Below are 25,918 nucleotides of genomic sequence, written 5' to 3'. Positions count from 1 at the left end.
AATAGTAATAATATAAACCAAGACAAGAATATTATTTATTGTCATGAATTATTTTCCTTATTTCTGCCCATATTCATTACAGCTAACAATAAGGAGCAAAACATGAATACTTGAAATCATAAAAACTGTTAACATCACTGTTAAGCCAGTTCAGAGAGAAAAGGCTTGACCATAAAAGTCTAGACATATTTCAGAACAGTGGAAAAATGTTAGGGCTGAATGAAACGGGGAATTGAATTTTGTTCAGCACTGGAGAAAGTTTTCTCCTGGGTGACAGACAAATGGACTTCAGAAAATGAAGGTATTTTTAAGAAGTCTTTCCTTGACAGGTTCACAGTATTTGGATCCGAGGCAGGAAAGCTGCTTTGAAGAAGATGTGAATGTACTGTCTGCACCTGCTGCTGCCTGTTTGAGCAATAATATCTACTGCTTGATAAGGTTTGATGGTATCGCTGACCGAGGAGATGGAAAATCCCCAATGGCATTCAGGAAGTCATTTTAACATTGGCTAAAGTTCATATCAATCGCCAACCTAAAGCTGCCCAGAGAACGATCAGCCAGGACAACTGAAATACAGGAAAACACCTCTGACTGAACTGCCCTTGAAGGGGATAACTAGAATATATTCTGCTGTGCCAGGTACCCATCGGCACAGAGTCATAATTGTTATGGCAGACATGAGTCCCCCATGTTAAGAAGCACAGTATGTTACAACTCCATCTGCAATATGGCTATGGCACATGTACTCACAACTGACAAAGTGGTGGATGGACATGTGACCAACAAGTTGGTATTTTTACAGATGTTCATTATTTCACTGTTTTTGGGTTTTGGAATTCCACATGGTGATAAACAGAATGTTCATTTGCACAGTTGACAGGGTAGACAAGCCTTTGGGATGAGAGCAAAACTGGCAGGATTTTTACCATACATTTGCGTGGAAACAGTATTTTCATTTTTTCCCTGGGTCTGGTGATGATTTCTTATTTTTAAATTGTGTTAATGCATATTTGTATGATTTTGAGTACATTTTTATGTCCTTCCATCTCAAACCTTTGGGAAAGTGCTCAATTTTTAACAGATAAAATAAGGGGAAATTCCAGGCGCTGCGAAAAGGATAGTCAAGTTGAACTGCCTCTGGACTGGCTAATTATTTTTATTAATCATGTTCATTCTTATTTATATTACAAAAGGTTAAAAATTAATAAAATTTTGGAAAACGACATTAAGCTTAGGCTAATAAAAGCATTGCAGCCGAGTTTATGACATAAAATTAAGACTAAACCAAACTGCAAGCATATACACATTTCTGTCCCTAAAATAATACTTATATAGTATGACATCAGAAATACTGATACAGTGAGCTTATATTGCATTTCCAGTTTTAGCAATTATTTTTTAACATTTACATTTTTTAGTCATACATGCTATTATATTTTATGTATCCGCTGCCAGCAGTGGGTACAACACGGAGACAAAAGAATTAGAGTAATGATTTATCACAGACACACAAAAATTATAAATACATGATGAAACTTGCTAGTGTAATTTGGCATTTTGTCAGCTGTTTTAAAATTTAAATATTTAGAGTTTAGTATACAAGTTCAGCCGAGTAGCGTTTTTTCCCATTTGTAATCTTTAAAAGCAGCCATTTTTAGTGATACAATTAAAAAATCCCAAAAGTTCCAACTTCAAACATGAGTGTCTTGCTTCAGTATTTTGACTTTTACTTTTTAAAAAAAAGTCTTCAAAAGCTTGCATTGAGGAATATAACTTGAATTTACTCTTGATTATTTTCCATCCAAATTCATTTTCTACCTGGGTTGTAGGTGGGGATAAAACAATCCATGGAGAATGCCTTCAATAACTACATTTGGAAAGTCATCTGGGGAAAAAAGAGAGAAGAAAAACTGCTTCCTTACATATGTCAATACAATATAAATGTTTTTGTAGAACCTAACAAGGCGAAGCCTGGTATAATTTAGGATATTGCATCACCACTATATTTATCTGTGCTCCGAATTTGTTGTTAGTAATGCTGTTTCAGCAGGAACCCACTTTAGTGTAGCCCTGGGTATTGCTTGAATGCACCGCCAGATTTGTAGCTTATTGATTTAAAGGGATGTTCTAATACTTAATGCTGCTAGGCTCCAGCTCTTTATCTGAATCTTTTCTCACAAGGAAGATGGATTACACTGGCAATTCAATTTCTAACAAAATCTCAATACACTTGAAGGAATTCCAAGATTTCTACTGGGAATACTCCACAGCAGTTTTTCCACTCTAGTTTACAGCACAGTTTTGTCCAAGTTGACTGGAAGAGGCTTATGCTGTCGCACAAACAGTTCTAGAGCAGGAAAATGACAACGTTAAGAACATTTGGAAAAAGTCCTAGAGAGAAGTTAAGCAAAGTTAATCACTACAACAGATACAAGAATTAAATATAAATATTCACAAGAAGGAAAATTTCAGTAAAAAAAATGTAACTGAGGTTTATTTTATAAATTTTTAATTTTTATGGCTAGAATGAAAAAATAATCCTATATTTAATATTATTCCAATATTCAGTTGTTCATTGTCTTCTGCATTTTAAATTCAATGACATGAGTTGAATTTAATAAGGTCTTGCTTGAAATGGTAAAACACCACTATCATTCCATTCATAAATATTGTAAGTTGGAGAAGAGTAGGAAAATTCTTGATTTTTTTTTTTAGCTTTAATGAAATTGTTTAAATTTTAATCACTTCATGTCTCCTTTTCTGAGTCTGGCATCTCACAGTGCAATCCCATTCATTTTTTCTCCAAAATACCATTCAATTCAATACTTGCGGGCAAGTCCTGCTTCTATGAAAACATTTTCAAGGTAAAAATAATTACTAAAATGGTGGCATTCGAAGTAATTTTTGATTTCTTCACTTCTGGACTGGAAATTAAAAAATATAAGTATGGAAGTGAAGAAAGCAGTTGGTTTTATTGTACCTAAATTTTCATACTGTGCTAGTGCTTTATTTTCTGAGTGTAATCTTAACTTTACAAAAAGCATGACTCAATACAGTGTGATTTGGCAAGGGCAGTAACTTTATATGAGCCAGAGAACCAATTATTCCATGTTAATAAGCCTAATTCAAATTTCTATTTCTTTTCCAAAGAATGGGAAAGTGTAATAGGCTTTACTTTCCACAGTTAAGAGTGACTGGCAAGATTAATTTAACCAAAGAAATTTTTACAAGAGTTAATAATTAAATAGTCTTCCTTTTGCACTATATCCCAGCCCATATCAATCACAACAATAAGCACATTTTATACCTTAAAGAGAAAGGGAGTTTAAGACTTAGTTTGAACATTAACTGTATTGGAGACATCTAATTTTGCTCACTTCACAGTATAATTCATGATATTACTGGATATTGGGAATATTTGGGGGGGGGGGAATTAGCAAAGGTTATGTGAAATATTGTGAGCTACAATAAAAAGACAGCACATTTAAGAACACAAAAAGATCATTTTTCATTCACTATTTGTTTTTATAATTCTTATCAAAATATTAGCAGTGTTACAATATCCATTCCATTTGAAATTCACTTCCAAGAGCTTTGCTATTGATGTAGGAGAGCCAAGATAACAATATATTTTTAATTTTTATTTGTAGGAGGGCTGTCTGCAAAAAAGAAATGTTCATTTCTCAGCAATTACTTTAAACAGCATTAAAATAACTCCTGATGTATTTTGCCAAATTATTAGAATTTGAGCTCATCCATTTATAACAATGTGGTTTTTGTGGTATGGGGCAGATAAGTAAAGAACTGTTAATAGATGACAGGTCTGATTACCATTGGCTGTAGGCAAGACATATGGATCCCTTAGGAACAGCAACACGGGCTGGTGGGACAGTTTGCTGTAAAGGTCAAGAACAGGAATATCACCATCGAGGGACACTAAACCAAATACACTACAAACTAGCTTTGATAAAGTAAGGCAGTAGAACTGGTTAGGGATACTGCTTATATATATAAATCAGTTTTATGGGAAAGGAGAAAAAAATCCATCATCAAGGAATAATGCTTACATGCAGAAGATCACATATAATACGAGCAATAGGTATATTTACTCAGAACCTAATCCAGCTGAGTCCAGAGAGGTTTAATTTCTTACAAGAAGACCAATGATCATGGTACTAAAACTGGTTCAGTTGTTATGCTTGCCTGGAAATAATCTCAGGATAAAGTAAGTAGTTCAATATTGCACTTGTCGGCAACTTCAGTGACTTTTTTTCCTTAGAACTTCTACATTCATTTATTTCAGTTGCCGGACCTTGGGTGGATTTAGGACACTTAAAGAAAGTATCATAATTTTCTTCCCCAGCTGTTACACAAAATATGTAAATAAAGAAGGGATGCCCATATCATATTGATCTGTGGGCAGGAAAATGGTACCACAACCAGATTTAACTACAGTTAAATTTAATCACTAGGCATCAAAACCAGAATTGCTATAACAGTAGATAACATATAGGGAAGTTTTTCTGGTTCAGAAATGCATAAAGAGGAGATAAGGAAAAAGGAAATCTAAATGTAATGCAAAACTGTTAATTCACATAAGATAAAGAAGCTGACAGATAAGAGCCAATAACAGAATGAGGTTGTAACTTATAAATCTTCTTTAAAATATCTTGTTAGGCTCTCTCAAAAATTAACATTTAACCATGCAATATTAAATGCCTGATTAACTTCAATATAAGCAGTTTAAAATCCTTTTCTATTTAAAAGAAGAATACAAAATAGTGGTTCCTAAAATCTTTATTTTGCCCATTGCTTCCTATTAAAAATAATTTAAAAAATGGTATGCATTCATCATATCTGTTGCAATGATACCAAGACATTTACAATTTTGTTAGAATGCTAAGAATTTTTTTAAAATTATCTCGCATTAATTATATAATACATATAAAACATTTCTTAAGAATATATCATAATGAACTTACCTTGATTCTTCAGATTCTGTTTCTTCAAAAGAACTGGAATATAATTTGTTAAAAAATATTAGAATGTACAGATTTAAAATAGACACTCCACATCAGGAATAGCAAAACTTTCTTTAAAACGGATTTCAGCAGTCTTATGCCTTCCTGTAGCCAGCTGTCCAAGGGTGTCCACAATGCATATAAAAAAACATGCTCAATGGCGTGTTATAGCTGCCATCTGAACTTTTATGATCCTTTCCTCACAGCTAACCAAATTATTTTAAAATTATTCCAATGTAAATATTTTTAAATAACTTCAATTTTAATGCCAATTGTTTTTTTCCCCATTTTTTTATGGTAATGAATGTTTAACCCTCTGCACACCCAACTTCTTTAGTGTCTTTTCATTACTATTCCAGAGGTCATGCGTGTTCAAATGTCCCAAAGGATTTTTAGTATGTATAATTATATTTTTTCCAAAGAATATAGACATACATAAGTTCCTTCCACTGAAATAAATGAGTTTTCTAAAGAAGGGACCTGTGTTGTCAGCAAAGGTTCTAAACCTGGAGCAGCTATTGAATCAGACTAATGCAAAATTATACCAAATACTTAGATATGAAGTCAATCTCAGCATGGTAATGCCAAAACACATTCATTAAGAATTTCCTTGTTTTATATGCAAAATAGAATCACTGAAGATTTTCTTGAACATTTTTAAGTGCCCTGTTTAAGGAAATATTCTGATATTTTGAAACAAATTGTGAATAAAATTTTAATTAATAAAGGGAAATTGGAATTTTAAGTTTATTGTGTTTTGTTGTATTTTGAATTGTACGGATAAGAATCTTACCCACAACTTTCTGCTTTTGGGAGAGAAGGAAAGTGACGAACGTTGAGAAAATCAAGAAACATCTTGGGAAGTTCTTCATTTTCTAAAACAATACTCTGTAATAAAAATAATAATAAAAATAATGCACTTGATCTAACATGATCATATCCAGTAGTCATTTTGCTAGTGGAATCTGAAAGACATTCATCCATTACAGCAGCCAGGGAGAAGTCTTCTGATTATCTGGGAGTCTAGCTGGCTTTATTAATGATTTAGTGTGTCTTAATAAGGACAGGGAAGTGTTTGATTTGATAGATCACCACACAACACACAGATTCATCTCTAACATCCTACGTGCAAGATCACCGGTCCAAGTGACAATCAAAGCAAAGTTCAGTGGAGATTAAATCCATATATTTCATAAAAAATAATTGATGATGTAACCCATAATCATTTTATAAGGAAGCAATTAGCAATATATTTAAAGCTGTCTATAGTTGTTAAATACTCATTTATCAAACGTTTCCTAACAGATTTCTAATCTGGAAATGTGACAATCAAAAGTTATCCTTTCTTGTTACAATTAACAAGGACAGAATGAAAAGTATGTCACTCTAGAAAAAATACGTAATTTGATAGACAGGTTTGGGTTAAAGTCTGATAGACCAAGAGATCAGCTCAACTTAGCTCAAGGGCTGCAAATAGACAATAGAAAAAGGCCCTTGGCATAAAGAAGATATTGAAAAGAAAGAAAAAACAGCTTCTCATTAGGAGGATCAGATCAACTTTATATGGTTGACTGTTTCCACAACATGTATATACAGTATTTACGAGATTTATATCCTGCCTTCTCTTCAGAAGCTCAAAGTGGCAGTTAGAACACTCTCCCATTCCCCCCCCCCCACAGCAATCTTATAAGGTAGATTGCCATGTGAGAAAATAGCTGGCCCAAAGTCATTCAGTGACCCTCCATGGCTGAGGAGGAACTTCATACTGGACCTCTCTGCTTCTAGTCCAGCATTTTAATCACAACCTCAAGCTTATCTATAGTTGTTAAATACTCCTTTATCAAAAGTTTTCTGTTTTAAGATCAGTGCAAATCATTTCCCCCCTCTCCCCCAAAAATACAAACATGTTTTTATAAAACTGAAAAAAGTTTTTTTTTTATTTATTTACAAGTTCACAGAAAGGAAATAGTGTAATGAAAAATGTTTATCCTGAAGCATAGCATATTGATTTTGGATGAGAAAACAAAGTCAAGAGCAATAGTAGTGGAGTAGTAGAAGGCAGTCTTGATCAATGCAATCAAACTATACTGCCCCTTGTAGGATAAGAGCCTTGTAGGGCTGGTCGAAAAGTTCATTTGTTCACACTGCCTATAGTAAGTCAAACTCTATTATAACCATCCATAATGACAATATTTGGTTGGGTGCTACAACAAAGAAAAAGTGAAGAAAGTATGCTCAGAACAGAAAATACACTTCTATTTTTTTTTAAAAAAGGAAATAGAGATGAAATCAATATGTTTTGCTTTGTAATGTCTTAGCTCTTGTGTAGATCTAAACTCAAGCTCTATTTTTTTTTAAGGAAGATCAGGTAATTGTATCAAAATGATGAATTAGAAAGAAAAGTATATTATCCCCAACCTGAAACCCTCCAGATCTGTTGGATATATAGTTCCCTGCCAGTTGGCCAAACTGATGCTAATCTGGTAACTTTGCAAAAGACAAATAACATTTTAAAAAGCCAGCAAACAATTTTGGAATATATTTCCATGGTGATCACCCATTCCCAGTCCTGTTCTTAAAATACCCACCCAGCCCTCCAGATTGTTAGCTGTGCTTCATCTGGACATGTCAACAGTCACTGAATGGCTTCTTGCAGGTCAGCAGGTAATGGTAGGCTGAGTTGCATCTCATATTATATGCTGACCACCCTGGCCTAAACTCTTATTTTCTGGTATTTAGAAAGCCTTTCAGTTCACCTTTACATGAGAATTCTACATTAAATGTCTTTTTCATTTGCATTTTGTAAAATCAGCACTCTACTGCTACAAAATTCATCTTGCTTTGCATTTTAGTTATTCATAGAAGGAGGGGTGATGGGGGATGTAAGTTAAAGGATATGTGAACTGAATAACAATACAGGCTGTTAACCCAAGCAAAACAAAGTCCTAATAGTCACTAATCTAGGTATTGAGGGAAAATATTGAAAAAGCTCTGCAGGCAATTAAATATACTTTTAATATAGTGAGAGAAAAGCTTTTCACTATAGGTCATTTAGGTCTATTGGAGTGTATCTGGGCTACAGAGTCACTATTAATACCTTTTTATTGGTTGACTTCAGAGCTATTCCTAAATTGCACTTCAGCATTCCATGAATGGACCTCAAACTTTTGAACTTTCCTTTCTTGTCTTCCAGAGGTAGCTTAAAAGCATCAACTTCAGATTTTGTTTTTAAGCTTTGGGTAAGGGGAAGGGAATGGGGTTTCAGAAAAAGTCTGATTTTAGTAAGTCTAGATCTAACCAAACAGATACATGTAAAAATGAAGTGATTACATAAGCTTGAAGATAATACATAAACTACAAAGAAATCAAAATAGCATTGTTTGTGTGTTTTCATTGCTTTTATATTAATTATATTTAATTAACCTTTTTTTAAAAAAAACCCTAGGAATGTTTACTAGAAACAATACAGCCTTAAGATAGGATATTCTATAACAAACCCATAATATCTCAATTTTTCTATCTTCTTAGGTTCATAAAAAGCATCCTCCCGGAGGATTTGTTGGTCAGCTGAACATGTTTCCTAGTGACATTCTGAATTCTTAATTGTCAGTTATCCCTTCTCCTTCAGTAAGTGAAATACAGTCACAAAATTGCAAAGGGACTTGTTCTGCCTTAACCTTCGCTAGATACCATCATGCACTAGAAAACAGTGCTAAAATATCACAGGATAATGCTCTCCAGGATGGGAGACATATAAACAGCATAATGATTTCCCATGAGTTTCCTTTTTTTTTTTAAAAAAAAAAATGTCACTAAAGCTAGGATTAAATGGTGACACATCTTCACAGAGGACACCATGAAATCGAACTCTTGGCATTCTAGTTAGGTCCAAACCTACTCATCAGCCAATTATAACAGTAACTGAACAGCTTGCTGAGAACTTGGACGAGACCACTGTGCTAACCTTCTGAGAAACGCACCAGAGGACTGCATTGTTTTCATCAATTGATTTTCTTTTTAACACACAAAACAGCTCTAAAAATTCATGCTGCCCTCCCTCCCCCCATCTGCCATCCTATTTCCTCAAGATCTACAGCTATCTTTTGGGCAGAACAGTCAGTGTGGGATACATTAAGAAGCTTTGTTTTTGAAGGCTTCAATCGTTATTGCAATCTTTCAGACTGAAATGCCCTATTGTTAGGGTGAAAAAGTTCATGACAGTTTTTCCTGTCTTCACAAGGAAAGATGCTTCACAATATCTAATTCAGTGATGCAGCTAAAGTGGGGGAGAAAAAAAATCAATACATTCTAGCTACAGTAAGAAAGCAGGAGCATCAGTCTCCACTGGGACTTCAACCTGCAGTCTTTATAGAGCACTTTGTAGTATATATTTCTGTTTGTCTTGTCTATGGCAGTCGCTTAAAGAGCTCTAACAATGATAAAAGAAAAAGTTAGCAAAAGAATATCACCCATGGAAAATCAAGAAGCAGTCTGGAATGTTTTTCCCCTAACCCAAAAATGAACCTTCTGCTTTGTGTGGGTTTTTTTTTTTTCTTTTTTAAGAAAAAGGAAAAATAGATGTGCCTTCCTAATTCATACCAGTTTTGTTCTTTCTCAGAATAGTGTTATATTTTTAAAAAACTTTATTCTCATTTCTTCAACAGTGTTTTAAAATTCCGTTAATGGTCATCTGTATCCTTATTTTCTTCACAGTGTAAGAAGACAATCAAAATATCCATATAGGAAATATTATCATATGTTCCTGGCCATGTTTGTGCTGACAGAAGGGAGGGAGGGAAGGCTAAAAGGATACAAATATCCCTTTAAAATTGCTCATATTTCAATTTATATTTCTCCTCTCCTCTTCCCGAGTCAATTCTTTTAGACCACCTCCTGATAGAGTAGAAGGTGGAGACTTTGGAATTGCTTCTTTAAAGTGCTTTAAAGCAGAGGTCCTTTGGGCATCAGGGACCAGTTCCATGGAGAAAGGTTTTTCTGCGGACTGGAGGGGACATGGTTTTGTGGGCTGCCTTCATCTCGCGGATGGGGGCTTTGTTTGTTTGTGCGGCCTGGTTGCTGGCATGTCGCGGCCTTGCTTTAAATCCCTGAAAGACTAACTATGATGAAGCTTGTTCTGTTATGTTCTGGGTCTTGAAAGAGGACTTAAAGTGAAGACACGTTTCTCCACAAAGCAGACCAAATATGGCCTATGAACAGTTCCACTGGAGCTGGAAAAAAAGGCAACTGAGCTCCTTAAAGTAGTCCCATCTTTTTTTTCCCGGATACCCGTAGAAGCCTGGAAAAAGGAGTTGCTTTAAAGGGTAGCAAAAAGGTATCCTGCTTGTCCAAATTCAAAGCACTTTTGTTATCACTGCCAGGTATTCCAATACCACTAACCAAGTGGGCAGTGCCAGGCACTCCAATATCACTAATTGAAAAAAAATTGCTTAGAAAACCCGAAAACTCAATCTTCAATTTATTTTGATTGTGTTTTGATTCTTTAGTGATCAAATAATTCTTGGTATGCTAAACCACAGCATCCTCATGTGATCAAAATTCAGACACCTGGCAACTGCCTCGTATTTATGATTGTTGCAGTGAGTGTCCTGGGGTCATGAAAGCATCTTCTGAGACTTTCTGACAAGCCAAGTCAATGGGGAAGCACAATTCACTTAACAACTGTGTTACTAATTTAACAACTGCAGTGATTCACTTAACGAGTGTGACCAGAAAGGTTTTAAAATGGGGTAAAACTCACTTATGACTTACTTAGCATCAAAAATTTGGGGCTCAATTTTGGTCCTATGTCAAGGACTACCTGTATTTCAGCAGACGAACGGAGAAAAGATTTGCATTAAAATCAATAGTTACATTTAAGAATAAGTGGCAAAAGTATTAATTTTATATATCTCATAATAACCAGGCTATAGAAATATTTGGAGGAGGTTTGGTGAAGCTACATCTCTGAGCCCACCATACTGAGCAATGAAGCAGTTATATGTGTTGATGGCCTGGTGGTGATCTTTTAGGTCTGTTCTCAGTTTACTAAGCTCATCATGTCCATTTCCAGGGGACACTCATACTGGAAATCAGAAAGGGCATCAAACAGGTACACAGGTGAGACACAGGGCTGCCACAATGCTCTGAACCAAGATTTCAGAATGGCATTTGTGAGGCACTCCTCTAAATGATTTTGCCCTTTTTAATAGTTACACTAGTTTTATTAGCACTTATTGAACTATAGCATCTTTCTACAGTACATCAGTACATATATAAAATGGATTGATATCCACCATATAAAATCAGCATTTTTGATAGAATGAAAAAAGAGAAAGACGGTCTTGTGATCTATTTAATGAGAACTATGAGGCACCATATTGGATCAAACTGGATTTTTGGAGGAGAAATAAGTAAAGATAGATATATTAGAATATACTGTATACAACTCAAACAAAAACAAACAAATAAATGAAGTAGTAGTAGAATTGTTGGTGATGGTGGAAAAGAAGCAACAAGAGGAATAAGGCACATTGTTTTGTAATATACCTCCTTTTCAGTCAATGGTAATACAGAGTGAGAGGACCTGCCTCAGAATTGTGGGTGATACAAAACTCAAAAATCTTGCCTGCCCCTCCTATTTAGAGATGAAGCCACTGTCATGAATCATTGGTAAACAGTATTACTCAGTTACTTAGGGGGAACCTACTTATTGTAATCCATGCCATAGACGGGGCGTTGTCTTACCTGAACGCCTTTTCTCAGCAGGATGATGTAGAGTCCAATGGATGGGTTCTATGACAGCCTTCCTGCCCGGCAGACTGGGTAAAAAACTTTGGCCACACCCCTTCCTCTGGGCGTGACCCCAGTTTTGACTTAGGCGAGAAACTTTGTTGGAATCAATATTGCAGCTCTTTATTACCTACCTGCCTAGACCTAACCCCTGGGTGGGCTTGGACTCTACATCATCCTGCTGAGAAAAGGCGTTCAGGTAAGACAACGCCCCTTCTCCAGCAGGATGGCTGTAGAGTCCAATGGATGGGACATACCAAAGCCCTCATGTCCCCCTGGGAGGGAAGTCTAGGCTACCGAATTCTGAGCAGATACGACTTGCTGTAGCACTCTTCTACCAAAGGCAGCATCTGATGCGGCCAGGGAGTCTAAACGGTAATGCCGGATGAAGACAGACGGTGAAGACCACGTCGCTGCCTTACAAATTTCTTCTACCGGCGCTTGTGTTAGCCACGCCGCTGAAGTGGCTGCGCTCCGTGTTGAGTGGGCAGTCACATGTGCGGGTGCTGGTAGTTCCTGGGAGACGTAGGCCTGGACTATGCAGGCTCTGATCCACCTACCTATGGTGGAAGAAGACACCTTCTTTCCCATAGATGATGGTTGAAAGGAAACAAATAATGCTTCTGTCTTGCGGAATGTCAACGTGCGTTTCACGTAGAAACACAGCGCTCTACGCACGTCCAGCTTGTGCCATCTATGCTCTAGCCTGTGTTTGGGTTTTGGGCAGAAATCGGGAAGAATCAATTCCTGAGATCTGTGAAAGATGCTGTTTACCTTCGGAATGAAGGCCGGGTCTGGCCTAAGGACGACCCTGTCCTTGAAGAAGGTACACAGATCCTTCCTTACTGATAGTGCCGCTAGTTCTGAAATTCTTCTTGCTGAAGTGATTGCCACGAGGAAGGCCACCTTCAGCGATAGGTGGTGAAGAGAACATGAATCAAGGGGCTCAAATGGTGCTGATGTCAAGGCTAGAAGGACTTTAGGCAGGTTCCAAGACGGGTACCTGTGAATGACGGGGGGCTTTGTGTTGGACGCCCCCTTTAAAAAGGCGCTAATCGCTGGATGTTGCGCTAGGGATGTCAAGTTGTCGCAAGAGAGAACAGTTGAGAGGGCCGATATCTGTCTGCGAATAGTGTTGACTGACAGGCCCTTGTTAAGACCCTCCAGGAGGTAATCTAGAATATTGGGGATGGATACTGTAGTTGGATCTAGGCGCACAGAAGCGCACCACCTACAAAAGCCTTTCCATGTAGCATCGTAAATCCTGTTCGTGGACGCTCGTCGTGAAGCTTGTATGATCGATATCACCCCTGCCGAGTAAGCTTGCTTGGCTAAACTTTGCTGCTCAAATGCCAAGCGGCTAGTTGTAGCCACTGGGGGTCTGGGTGCACAAACTTGCCCTGGCTGAGAGTAACTCTGTCTGGGGGAATCCTCCATGGGGGTGATATCGAAAGGTCCACGAGGTCGGCAAACCACGGGTGCCGTGGCCAATGCGGGGCAATGCAGACTATCTCTGCGCTTTCCCGGATCAGCTTGCGTATGGTCGCCGGTATTAAGGGCAACGGTGGGAAGGCGTACAGGAGATGCGCCGGCCACCGACACCTGAGAGCATCCGTTCCCTCCGACCCCGGAGACGGGAATCTGGAGAAGAACCTGGGGAGTTGTGTGTTCTTGTGGTTGGCAAATAGGTCCAGGTGCGGTTGCCCGAATCTCCGGGAGATCTCCTCGAACAGAGCCAGATCCAGGCGCCATTCCGCCTGATCCACCTTGGCTCTGCTCAGGCAGTCTGCCTGGGTGTTTGCCTCCTCCGAGATGTGTTCTGCCTTGATAGAACTCACGTTGGTTTCTGCCCACCGAGCCAGAGCTAACGCCTCCTTCATTAGTTCCGCTGATCGCGTTCCCCCTTCCTTGTTTACATGGGCCTTGGCTGCTACATTGTCCGTTAACACGAGGACGTGCCTCCCTGTTACTAGATGTGAGAAATGGCGTAGGGCCAGGTGGATGGCCCGGAGCTCTAGCCAATTGATGCTGTGTGAGAGGTCCTTCTGGTCCCACTGGCCCTGTGCTATCTGGGTTCCCAAGTGGGCTCCCCATCCGAACAGGCTCGCATCTGTCGTGAGCGTGACCCTGTTCGGCTCTTTGAATATGCTCCCTTTGAGTATCTTGGGAGATATCCACCATTTCAGAGATCTCATCACCTGTGCTGGTACCAAGACCTTCCTGTTGGAGGTGCTGAGATTCCTCCTCTGGTAGGGTAGGAGGAACCACTGCAACTCCCTCGAGTGGAGTCTTGCCCATGGTATAATGCCCATGCAAGATATCATCTTTCCCAGGAGTTTCGAGAGCTGTATCAAGGGCACTCTCCTGATTCTCTGAATTTGTTGAATTAGCTTGGATATGCTGATTCGTCGATCCTGGGAAAGGTATACCCTGCACTGTGACGAGTCTATTACTGCACCTAGGTGTTGCAGTCTCCTTGAGGGAGTGAGATGACTTTTGGCCAAATTGACCGAGAATCCCTGCAGGGCTCGGATTGTGGTCTTGAGATCTACCCTTGCTTGTTCCTGAGATCTGGACTGGATCAAGATGTCGTCCAGATAGAACAGTCTGAGATGGGCCGCTATTACAGCTAGAATCTTGGTAAATACCCTTGGCGCTGAGGATAGTCCGAAGGGTAGGGCCCTGTATTGGTAATGTCGGCCCGCGTAGGTGAATCTGAGGAATTTCCGGTAGCTGGGATGAATGGGGATGTGTAGGTACGCCTCTGTTAGGTCTATTGAGGATAGTAGATCCTCTTCCCTGACGCTGGCTAGGATGGATTTCAAGGAGTGCATCTTGAACCTCCTGTATTTTATGTAATAATTCAGGCCCTTCAGGTCCAATATTGCTCTCCATCCTCCTGACGGCTTCGGGATAACGAAGAGGATGGAATAAAATCCTCTTCCTTCCTCTCCCCTTGGTACCCTCTCCATGGCTTGAATTGACAGGAGGTGAGCTATGGCCAAAGTTAGCAACCTTGCCTTGTGTACCTTTCTGGAGATGGGACATCTGATGAACCGGCTTGGTGGGGGAGAACAGAAGTCTAAGGTCAGGCCATGCCTGATCGTTTCCAAGACCCAGGAGTCGGTAGTGGTCTGCTCCCAGACCTCGATGAAATTTCCTAACCGACCCCCGATGGGAGTGTCCTGTTTGGCGTCACTTGGTGCGCTTAAAGGATCTGCCTCCCGATCCCCTATATGGGCGTCTGGACTGGAACTGGCCTCTGGCTCCTGTGTTTTGGCGATCCTGGGGTCGATCCTGTCTCGGATAGAAGGATCGCGAGCCTCTGGGCCAGTCCCAGGATTGCCCTGACCGAAAGGGCTGCCTCCATTCCCAGGGGCTTCCTGGGCGGGAGTCCTGTCTCCGGAAGTCTTGACTGCTTCTCCTATCAAACTTCTTTGATGGGTGTACTAATATTTTCTCTGCCTTCACTGACATGTGGGTCCAGTATGGACCCAAATAGGAATGCCCCGCTGTATTTGGACGTCGAGAGACGCCACTTGGACCTCAGGTCTGTCTTCCAATTTTTGAGCCACAGTAGCCTACGTGAGGGTACTGTGGCCGCAATGGATCTTGCCACGTACTTCGTTGCGTACAGCGAAGCGTCAGCCGTGAATTGAGAGGCCGCGAGGAGCTTGGCCAATGTCTGGTGTACTCTGACCTGATCTGGAGGCACCGTGCTTTGCAGCTCCCTCAGCCACATAATGCAGGCCCTCGCGAAGAATGATGATGAGGTGGCTGCTTTGGCCGCCCAGGCTGCAGCCATGTGGGAGCGACGGAGGGAGTGTTCAAATTTCTTTTCTTCCGGTTTCAAGGCTTCCGCCATGTCTCCTGGAATCGCGGAGGTAGAAAATAATGAGATCAAGGGGTTATCTACCATAGGAACCTCTAACATGTTCGAGAATGAGGGAGAAAGGTTGAACAGCTTTCTTTCCACGCTATTGGGCGCCGGTGGGCTTGCCAGTGAGGACCATTGTTCCTCTACCGTGGTCATGAAGACCTCCGGACATGGAATGTACTTATCCTGTGAGACCTTCTTGGCAAATAGAGGATTGGCCTCCTTCTTGTAGAGGGCATCTCCTCCTGTACTGAAGTTAGGCTGACTGTGGAGACTGCCTTTATCAGGAGTGATTTTAGGAGCGCAGGGTTAAAGAGGACAGAGCTCGTCGCCTGCTCAGGTGCGGTCTCCTCATCCTCCGAAAGGGGCATGTCTGACATATCAAGGTCTAATGAGTCACCCTCTCCTATTTGAGAGGAAGTCTCAGAAATGTTGGTAGGGGGCGGCCTGGGTCGTCCCTTATGGGGTGTGTGAAAGGCCACTTGTCCCTTAGAAGCCATGAACTGGGAAAAGGCATCCTGCATGAATGCCTGGAATCGTGCCGACCATATGTTCTCCTGCGCTTTGTCGCTGGAATGACACGCTGGAGTGTGGTCGGGTGAAGAAGTTGGTGAGGAGGGAGTGGAGGAATCTAACTGTTCAGTTTCCCCAGGAGGAGACCAAGTTTTGAGAACTTCCTGGGCAGTAGGTTCTGAGATGGGTGTCACCACTGGGACAGGGGAAACCATGCTTGTCCCAGTGGAATTGGTTCTCTGTGCCCTGCTAATTTGTCTTTCTAAAGCCAAATGTCTCCTCGAAGCCTCTCGCTCAGCCGTTTTAGATTGTCCCTTCTGAGTAAGATGCTTTGTTTTAGCCTTCTTCTTCCCCCCCACCTCTGGTTCAGAGGATCTGCGTTTTTGCTGCTGTTGTGGGGGGGACAATTGAGGGACCTGTGTGACTGAATACGAGACATTGTCTGCCATTGTGCCAGACACCCCGAGTAGGTAATGCCTGGAGTGGGGGAATAAGATACGCAGATCAGATGCAGATGCTCGGGGCTGGGCCCTCCTCTGCCTATACCAACAATGGCCGGACAGACAGGATTCTTTGGACAGGAGATCCTGCAAGGCAGTGACTAAAAGTCACTATATGAACAGTTAGAGAAAATTATTCCTCTTCACCTCCTCACCTAATCCCAGGACTCTTCAGCCCTGGTCCAACACAATGCAACTGGTGACTTTAACTCCCCCAATCTGTGACTGTAAAAACAGATCACGTTCGAATTGATTGCAGTTTGCCTATTTTCCCCCTCTTCCCTCTTTGTAATGCAAGTAGGCTCCTCCGGATGGCGAAAAGCCCCACCCACAATGGAACGGTGGGTTAATCCGCTCGTTCAAAATGGCGAATTGGAGGAGGCCACTCCCCCCAACCACAGCCTATGGAGACCACGAGGCTCACAATGGCGGTTCTAGCTGCCGGCTCTGAAATTTTCCTTGTCCTCCCTGCGCGCCGGCAAAGGAAAAGGGGGGGGGAGGGCAAGCCAGGAGGCGAACGCCGGCTAAAGCGGCCCTTTCGGGCTTTGAGTGCAAGGGGGGGAGGAGGGCCCCGCGCCGATCGGCTGATAAATGTGCTGGGGGTCGGTAAACGACCCGGTGAGCCCCCCGAACCCCTTGGCTGATCTCCCTAGCCCTTGGGGATACTCTCACCGCTCCGATGATCCTCCGTTGGATGGAGATCTGGTCTGAGCCAGCTGCTAAAGGTCTTGTTATTGCTAATTTCGTCTGGAAATTTAGTCTGGGAAGAGGGAGATTTTGTCTTAAGCTATGGATTTTTGAAGAGCTGAATCTCGCACTGCTATCGGGCTTCGAGACTGAGTCAAAACTGGGGTCACGCCCAGAGGAAGGGGTGTGGCCAAAGTTTTTTACCCAGTCTGCCGGGCAGGAAGGCTGTCATAGAACCCATCCATTGGACTCTACAGCCATCCTGCTGTTTCATTGGTAAACAGTATTACTCAGTTACTTAGGGGGAACCTACTTATTGTAATCCATGCCATAGACATTTCTTGTTTGAATCACTACAATGCACTCCACATGAGAATTCCCCTGAATACCTCTTGGAAACCTCAACTGGTCCACAGTGCTTTGATCCAAGTAGTGATGGAGTGACTAGGCATTCTTGTGTAACATCTCTGCTTCAGGCGCTGCACTGGTTACCAGTTGTTTTCCAGATAGAATTCAGGTTGCTGGTTGTCATCTAAAAAAGGTACATGGTTTGAAACATGAGGATTTTGAAACTACCATTTCTCATGTATTTTGCCCATCTAATAAGATCTGGAAGAAGGAGGTTCTTTTCAGATCCCTTCCTTAAGAGAACGCCAGTTGCAAGGATCCTGGTGATTAGTCTTTCAGTGATTGCTGCTTTTATTTGGACTAGCAACATACAGCAAATTAGATTAACTTCTTCTCTAATAACATTCTGCAAAGCCATTACAACCTAGCTATTGCAAAGAGCTGGGAATGGGAAAGTATAATTGACATTTTTTTGTTAACTTGATGTACCATGTTTAATCTTTATATTGAAAAGGGTTTTGTAAGCTACTCTAAACTCAATAGATTAGAAGAGCCAACAAATCTAAATAAACTGGAATTTATCTATAGCAAGAATAATAAAAAAGCCTTACAGAATTATTGAATGGGCATCACTTTCTGCCTGAAATCTGATCAGCACTTAGATTTCCTATTTTTTTTTTTTTTTTGGTTTTCATAGTGTGCTTCTTGCCTCTTTGTATACATCTCAGCCTATATTTTCTATGGTAAAAAAGCTTTATAGTCAGGATAATAATCATACAGGTGTCCAAAGATGTATGCAAGATTTAATACCATTGGATTTAAAATATACATGCAATTAAAATATAAATATATCACAGTGATATAGATAAAAAAATTAAAAGCTGACTTCAAGAAGATGATTCTACATCATCTTTCTAATTTTGTCTAAATTATAAGTTTGTTCTGCATGTAATCTAACTTAACGGTGTTTTGGAAAATCAGAACTAAACGCTAAGAATTAAAAGTCAGTTTGTAGTATTATCTTCATGTCAATGGACTCTAAGAACTGGAACTATTTTCTTCTGCAAGAAAGAAGCACAGAATATTAAATCTACAGATCTTCGTTAATGTAGCTCAAAAGCATCATGTCTTCAATTGTGGCTTTTCAGAAGAAGGATTCCAAATCCCATTGGCCCATCCAGTATGGTCAATGGTCATTGATAATAAGAACTGAAGTCAACTTCGGAGATCAACAATTTCATGATATCTGTTAGTTGGGGACAGAGAATCATTGTCAATTCTATTGCTTGCCATTCACAACTCTGGACAAATGAAGTTAGAAGAACCTAAGAAACAGACACAGATCCTAAACATTTATTAAGAATTTGATGGACTGAAATACATAGCTGGAAGCCATGTAAAGTTTGGCTGCTGCATGCCATATGGGAGTATCCTAATTGAGCAGATCTGTCAAATGACAGTCCAATAGAACAAAGGTGTATAGCAATCGCTGTCACATGCTCCCACCTGCATCAGCGCACATATCTTGAGAATTATAGAAAACTAGCAAACCTAGGATTGTAAAGAAATCCATTATATACACAAGACAGGAAGTATGTGTATGTGTGTGTATAATAAGTTGCAAAGGAGTATTTTGTTGTCCTTAAGGAACTTATTGTTAAATTTACAGATGTGACAATTACAGATGATTAATTAGCAATTAATGTTTGTATTCCTGGACCAAAATAACTGACACCTTCATCTGCTTTTTTTTTTTTTACATTTAAGCTAATATTCCTTGCACAGTTAATTTTCAAATTAAATTTGTCCCTTTTCTAAAACAAGGACACTGTCTGTATAAATGGAGAAAAAAGTGTGGTGGTAACAGTGCACAACAACACACCAAAACCCACCTGAAACAAGCATACTTAGTTACGTGCTGTTCTGTAACTATAGGAGCCAATCAATAGCAGCTGAATGCCATCTGCTTTGGGCAGCAGATCAGCACCAAAAGTGTGAGCAATGCATCTTCCCTTATTGAAAGGTTATTTTATGCAAGTAAACAATTCATCGTCTTCTTGCACGCTTGACGCTCATTTACCACTTTTGATCAATAAAATATGCAAAACAACAACAAAAAATTGAATCCTAAGAGTAGTTCTGATGCCAGTGTGATAGCTAATCAATATTCAGGTCTTCACACTTAAGAAGGCAAATGGTGGGAGGACTTCCTTTATACAAATCCATGAATTTAGTAGGTAACTACCACTGTTCGTAAAGCAAGATGGACCCCACCATTTACATTCAACAAAAGAAAAAGAATTAGGATCTACTATATTGTTTCCTGTTTTTTGAATGATCAAGCATGTCTTCTCAGTGTTGGCTTTCAGGTTCCTGCTAAAATCAATATCTGAGGGTATTTTCTTTACAGTGCTTTAAAAAAAACCCTACAAACTGCCTTATTATATTATAACACCTTTTTATATTTGATTCAGGTAAATTAACTCTTATCTAATAATGAAAAAGATATTATCTTATATACAGTATATTTTGGAAAAATATATTCCAAAAGTTAAAACTCTTTCCTGAAATAAAGTTAAACATATAAAAATTGTTTTCAAAAATAGCATTTTCCAACATAACAAGTTAAGAATGAGTCTCAATTTATTAATTGCTTAAAGAATATATGAATTCAACTACTGTGGAAACCATGCTTAATGGCCTAATATGAAATGTAATCAGTCAATATGTTTTTATGCTAAACTGAACTTACTTATGTAAGTTTGGTTGCTTGGAATTCACACTTATTCAGTTTCAACATCCTTGAATGACACAGATGTTTAAAAGTAGAGTCAGAAACTGGAAATATTTGAAAGAAAGATCCACAGTGATTAGAAGATAAATATTAAATGTTAAATATTAGGCATCCTAGATTTCAAATAGTTTGGAGTTTATAACAAATATTTTAGTATTTAAAAATGAATATAGGGCATTGTTATTCAGTTAGCCATGATGGGTAATAAAATAAAAAAAATCTACATATAGGAAGGGGATAAGAACATTTAGCATCAACCTCGAATGTGTCCAAGACTATATTCAAATGAACCTGGAGAATATTCAGATGAATAAAAAAATGATGTCCCTATCTGGAACCTGATGAAATTACACATCCTCTGATTTTTTACATGAATAACATACTAAAAAGTGTGAAGTAATTTGTTCTAGACAGTATACAGAGTCAGTTTGCTTTTTAACTCAGTAAACATTCTTTGTTATTCTCTTTCTAAAATTTCAGTAATGCTTCCACACACTTGCAAATTCCAATGTTATAATAGTATAGTATAATATAGTATAACATAGTAGAATATAATAGAATAGAATAAATATAATACAATATCACACATTCCAATATGCATGTATTTGACACATCACTGCTGATCAAATATATGAAAATACTTTCTTTTTAAAATGTGTGTTATATCTACTGCACATGCTGATTTACATCATTCTCTCTTAATGCTGCTTGTGATTATTTGGAAATGATTCAAGCTTCACAAAGGTAGGTAGCCAGCTTTTCTATAACAAGGCACAACTTTCAATTATTACTTAAACTCCAGAGCCAACATCAATGTAACCATAGCTCTATAAACCACATGATTTTGATCAAATAAATAGTACAGAACATGGTCATGGGAAATGCAGTAGTTTCAAGTCAATGACCCAACTCGCAGGAAGAGTATAATTTAAAGGCAGAAATTTCCAGTGCATGCACCGTTAGACACAGTGAACCTGTTACTACTCTAAGGGGAATTGTTTGCCTCTTATTAGATTTTCTACAGCACAGCCATAAGTGATAAATGTACTGCTGTACTCACTGTCAAGTTAATCAATGCTGCCAAAGTTTTGTTGATCTAACAGTAATCCATAAAGTGAGCAGCATTTTCTCTATCTATATGACATCTCAGTCCACAGTGGGATAGGAATCTTCCAGTAGCTATGTAAAAAGAAAGACTGAAATAAGAGGTGGAAAAAAATAAAATAAAATAAAATAAAAAGGACACTTTCAAAATCTTGCTTTTGCTTTTAGAGAAGCTTTGTTGCCTACTTGATGAAAAAGGAACACCTAAAAAGAGCCCCTCTTTCAACTTCTACCAAACTGATAACTTCACAGAAGAGGAACTACAAAAGTCTTTCTTGCTTTGCCAAAAGTGCAGAAATCTCAGGCATTAAAGGTGAATATGAAATATTTTTTACTAAGCTCAAATACAGAATGATGAACAGCATAAGAAAATCTGATTTTGTTGTTTATAGAATAAGGCAGCCAATAACAATCCTCAACCCTCTCACTACTGTAAATAGGAATGATCTACGTATAATAATGAAGTATTTTTATTAAAAAATGTGATCTGTTCCACCAACAATTATAGACCTATGAAATATGAACTTCAATTGATTTTCTTCTAGGGGTCACCTGGCTCCATGTTTTATGTGCTCTAGTCATTTATTTGGGTGACAAATGATTAATTTTTACAGAATGAATTGAGCAGTGTAATTCTTGCTCAGTCAAAAGTATTTCATTGTTAACGTTTGTTCTCTAGAACTTGCGCCTCCCAATTTTACTGTATATATGAGTTATTTCATGTTAAATACAAGAAAATGAAAGTATCAATGTAAGAGATCCATACAAGAGTGTCTGCAGGGTATGGTTAAAAAAAAAGGCAAGATGACAGCCATGATGGTGTGATGGAAGCCATTTGACTCTGTAGACTGACAAACCAGAGATTACACAGACAAGCAACATTTTCTCCTGATACTATCTAAATTCTTTTCTTTTTCCCTTCCTTAGAATACGACTAGTGATCTTACTCCCTAAAACTGGCTGAATAACTGCCTACTCTCCCCAACATTGTATGGAGGAAGAACGGAGTTGGGGTGGGGGTAGGGGATGAGGGAAATGAGAACTTAGTTGAAACATCTCCCAATTTTATATAATCTTTTCCTTTTTGCTATTGGATACCCTGTTATTTAGTAGTAGTAATAATAGTAGTAGTAGTAGTAGTAGTAGTAGTAGTAGTAAAGCTGGAAGGGACCTTGGAGGTCATCTAATTCAACCCCCAGGTAGGAAACCGTATACCATTTCAGACAAATGGCTGTCCAGTCTTTTCTTAAAAAACTTCCACTGTTGGAGCATTCACAGCTTCTGGAGGCAGATTGTTTCCTTACAATTTTCCTTACAATTAAGTCTTGGGAATGATTTAATTGTGAAATCAGTAATCTTACAGAATTATTACCTTTAATAATATTTCTAGAAATATCTCAGAAATGTCCATACACCATGTTCCTAATTATGAAAAAAAAGCCACCAAAGAGAATGTATAGCATTTCATATGTTCTATTACCAAGGCCTTCTATAGCTTTTCCCAACCAGATCTAAATAGCCAGGAATTGATCAATTTGGATTAAAATTTTGCCATTTCAAGTAGGCCAAGATTTGAATGACCCTAATGCCTTTACAGACGCTGAATAGAAATCTTGAGACAATCAACCTAAAAAAATTTTTTCCCTAGGAAACTACCTTGCTTTGAAATATTTATATTAGATTCCATGCTAGGAATCACTAGGAAAGTAATCGAAAATAAAACTGTCAATATTATAATGCTTTTATAAAAATATATTGGACCTCTGCATCTGCAATATTATGTATGGTTCTGATTGGCATATCTGTAAAATCATGTAATAGGACACATAATAGGGAAAAGCAGAAGATGGCAATCAAAATTAATTTGTATGTGTGTGTGTCTGTGATGTCAAACGGCTCCCAACGAGAAGAATGGTCAATACATGTAGTCCCTACTTTTGGGACTGGGAATTTTGTCACTAAGCAATGCAGTTGCAAAGTGCAACATTTGGGATCTCCTACCAGCTTCCCATTGTTTTTGCTTATCGGAAGCTGGCAGGAAAGGTCGCAAGTTGTAATTATGTGACCATAAACTGCAACTGTTGTAATTGCGGGCCAATTGCAAGTTACCCAAATCACAGTCACATCACTACAAGGATGCTGTGATGATGGCATTTACAAGGACCAGTCATAATTGTCCTAATTCAGCACTATCATAAATTTGAACAGTTGGTGTTCAAGTGGTCCTTAAACAAGGAGTACCTGTACATTCTGGGATTATTCAATTCAGTTCAAAGCATCTGAGGACAGAAAAGACTAGAATACATCAAATTGTGTGTGGAGAAAATGAGCACCAAGAAATTTATCTTTCTTTCAGAAATTCAGCACCAATAATACATTAAAACATATTATCTTACAGAAATCAAATGAATTTATTTTGTGGTAACTTGGTTTTATCTTTGTGTAAAGCAGCCATATTTTACCTCTCTATATATACTGCTCTGTCCTGAAGCCCTCCCTGTTCTATTTATAAAAGTTAGAGTCCTTGAAATTAGTTATAATAAAATACAGAAAGGTACAGAAGGGGGGGTGGATTGGTGAAAATAGCGAGTATTAATTTAAAGTTGAATTATGTGTAGGAAAGCACTTCCATATGTGCTGAACTGTATCTTTTAGAATTACTAACTGACACAGAAATCTGAGAATTCTGGAGACTACTGTAATCCCAACATATCTAGCAGCAACCGGTTAGGAAACTCACTACTGGATTACAACAAACAACATTCATGAAATATTCAAAGCAATGTTTCTCTCAAAAGTATCTAGCTGCCTATCCCTCTGTCTATGGAATATGTGTATGCATTTATTTATAGGTATAGGCAATACATGCCTTCGCATGTACTATTTACTATCAAAGAAAGCAGATAAGTCCTCAGCTTACAACAATTTGTTTAGTGACAGTTCAAAGTTACAATGGTATTAAAAATGTGACTTATGATTGTTGTATATTATATCCCCATGCTCACATGATCAAAATTTGGATGCTTAGCAACCGGTTCATATTTATGAGTTTGCAATGTCCTGGGGTCATGTGATTAGTTTTTGCAACCTTCTGACAAGCAAAGTCAGTAGGGAAGCCAGATTCACTTAACAACTGTGGCAAGAAAGGTTGCAAATGGGGCAAAACTCACTTAACAAATGTTTCACTTAGCAAGATAAATTTTGGGTTCAGTTGTGGTTGTAAGTTAAGGACTAGCTGTAAAGTTCTCAAACTACTCCTGTTGCACCATTGTCAAGGAAAGCAGCTATAAAAAGTTTGGTCAAAATCAAATGTACAGAACCTACACTGGAAGTGCAGAAAATTGACCTGTGTTCTCTTGTGTGTTTTGCTGACTAGGGTAATGAGATGGTAAGGGCTAAAATGTTTCTAATCCAAGAAATAATTTATTTTATGTCACATTTGTAGTCATTGACAGCATTGGTTTTGTCTGACTTTTATACTAAGCCTTGAATTAATTGCTCTCAATTAATCTGTTCCAGTCTTTGATAGCTTATTTATCAGACAGGGAAAGATAGATTTAATGGTGCTTGCTTGAAACAGATTCTTTAATTGGAAACACCAGAGTGTTTAGCTCACTTTGTGTTCTAGCAATTAAGGACAATTTGGAGAAGGGGTTCTCCCCCCACTTGCACTATTGTCTCCTTGATTAGATTTCCAAAGAAGTAGACAAAACAAATGACAATACTACCTGGCAATATTGGTTCGAATAAAAGCCCAACAGTCGAATTACTTACTATGAGAAATGTGAGCCATCCCCATACATTTCAGCATTGTCTTATATTTATTTCATTTTATCTTTGTCTCCTGAGCAAAGCACATGGCTACATTTCTTGCAAAATGCATGTCTACCACATTCTTTTCCACAATTATGCATTGCTCCAAATAAGCCAAATCAACAGGAGAAATTATTTTTCTTGATTAAGGGCCCACATTTCTCTTGGGATAAAATGAAACAAACAATTAATCTTTCCTTATTTGTTCTCAGAAAGAGCAACATTCTTTATGTGTACAATAGCCAGGTACCTGTGGCAGCCAGTCGGCAGCAATTAGGCTTGAGCTGAAAAAGAATGGACTTAAGTCAGAGAGCCTAATCTGCTGAGAGTTTCTACCAGAGGGCAAGGTTACGCTGGGAAAATTCCCCTGTTGTGGAAATACTGTTAAAAAATTACCTCTTGACTTCGGCATAATTAACCAGGCTAGGGAATTTATATGAACTAGGTAATTGGAAAGAATTAGCAAGAAATA

General features: G+C 38.7%; 1 protein-coding gene across 3 annotated transcripts in view; it reads right to left on the bottom strand.

Moving 5' to 3' along the window:
* Positions 1 to 23: 23 nt before the first annotated feature.
* Positions 24 to 25,918, bottom strand: part of SNX24 (sorting nexin 24) — a 76,699-nt gene continuing 50,804 nt past the window's right edge. For all 3 annotated transcript variants that reach the window (XM_039329848.1, XM_039329849.1, XM_039329851.1), the window contains 4 exons: positions 5,815 to 5,909; positions 4,983 to 5,015; positions 3,832 to 3,896; positions 24 to 1,885 (listed from right to left, as the gene is read on the bottom strand). In XM_039329848.1, coding sequence (XP_039185782.1) covers positions 1,815 to 1,885; positions 3,832 to 3,896; positions 4,983 to 5,015; positions 5,815 to 5,909 — 264 coding nt within the window. In that variant the 3' untranslated portion in view covers positions 24 to 1,814. The remainder of the gene's footprint in view (positions 1,886 to 3,831; positions 3,897 to 4,982; positions 5,016 to 5,814; positions 5,910 to 25,918) is intronic.

The sequence above is a fragment of the Crotalus tigris genome, unplaced genomic scaffold, assembly GCF_016545835.1.
Source record: "Crotalus tigris isolate CLP2741 ecotype Arizona unplaced genomic scaffold, ASM1654583v1 scf7180000024419.1143555, whole genome shotgun sequence".
In the NCBI taxonomy this organism is placed as follows: Eukaryota; Metazoa; Chordata; class Lepidosauria; order Squamata; family Viperidae; genus Crotalus; species Crotalus tigris.
The sequence above is the reverse complement of the archived record's forward strand: the minus strand, read 5'-3'. Positions and strand labels throughout refer to the sequence as shown.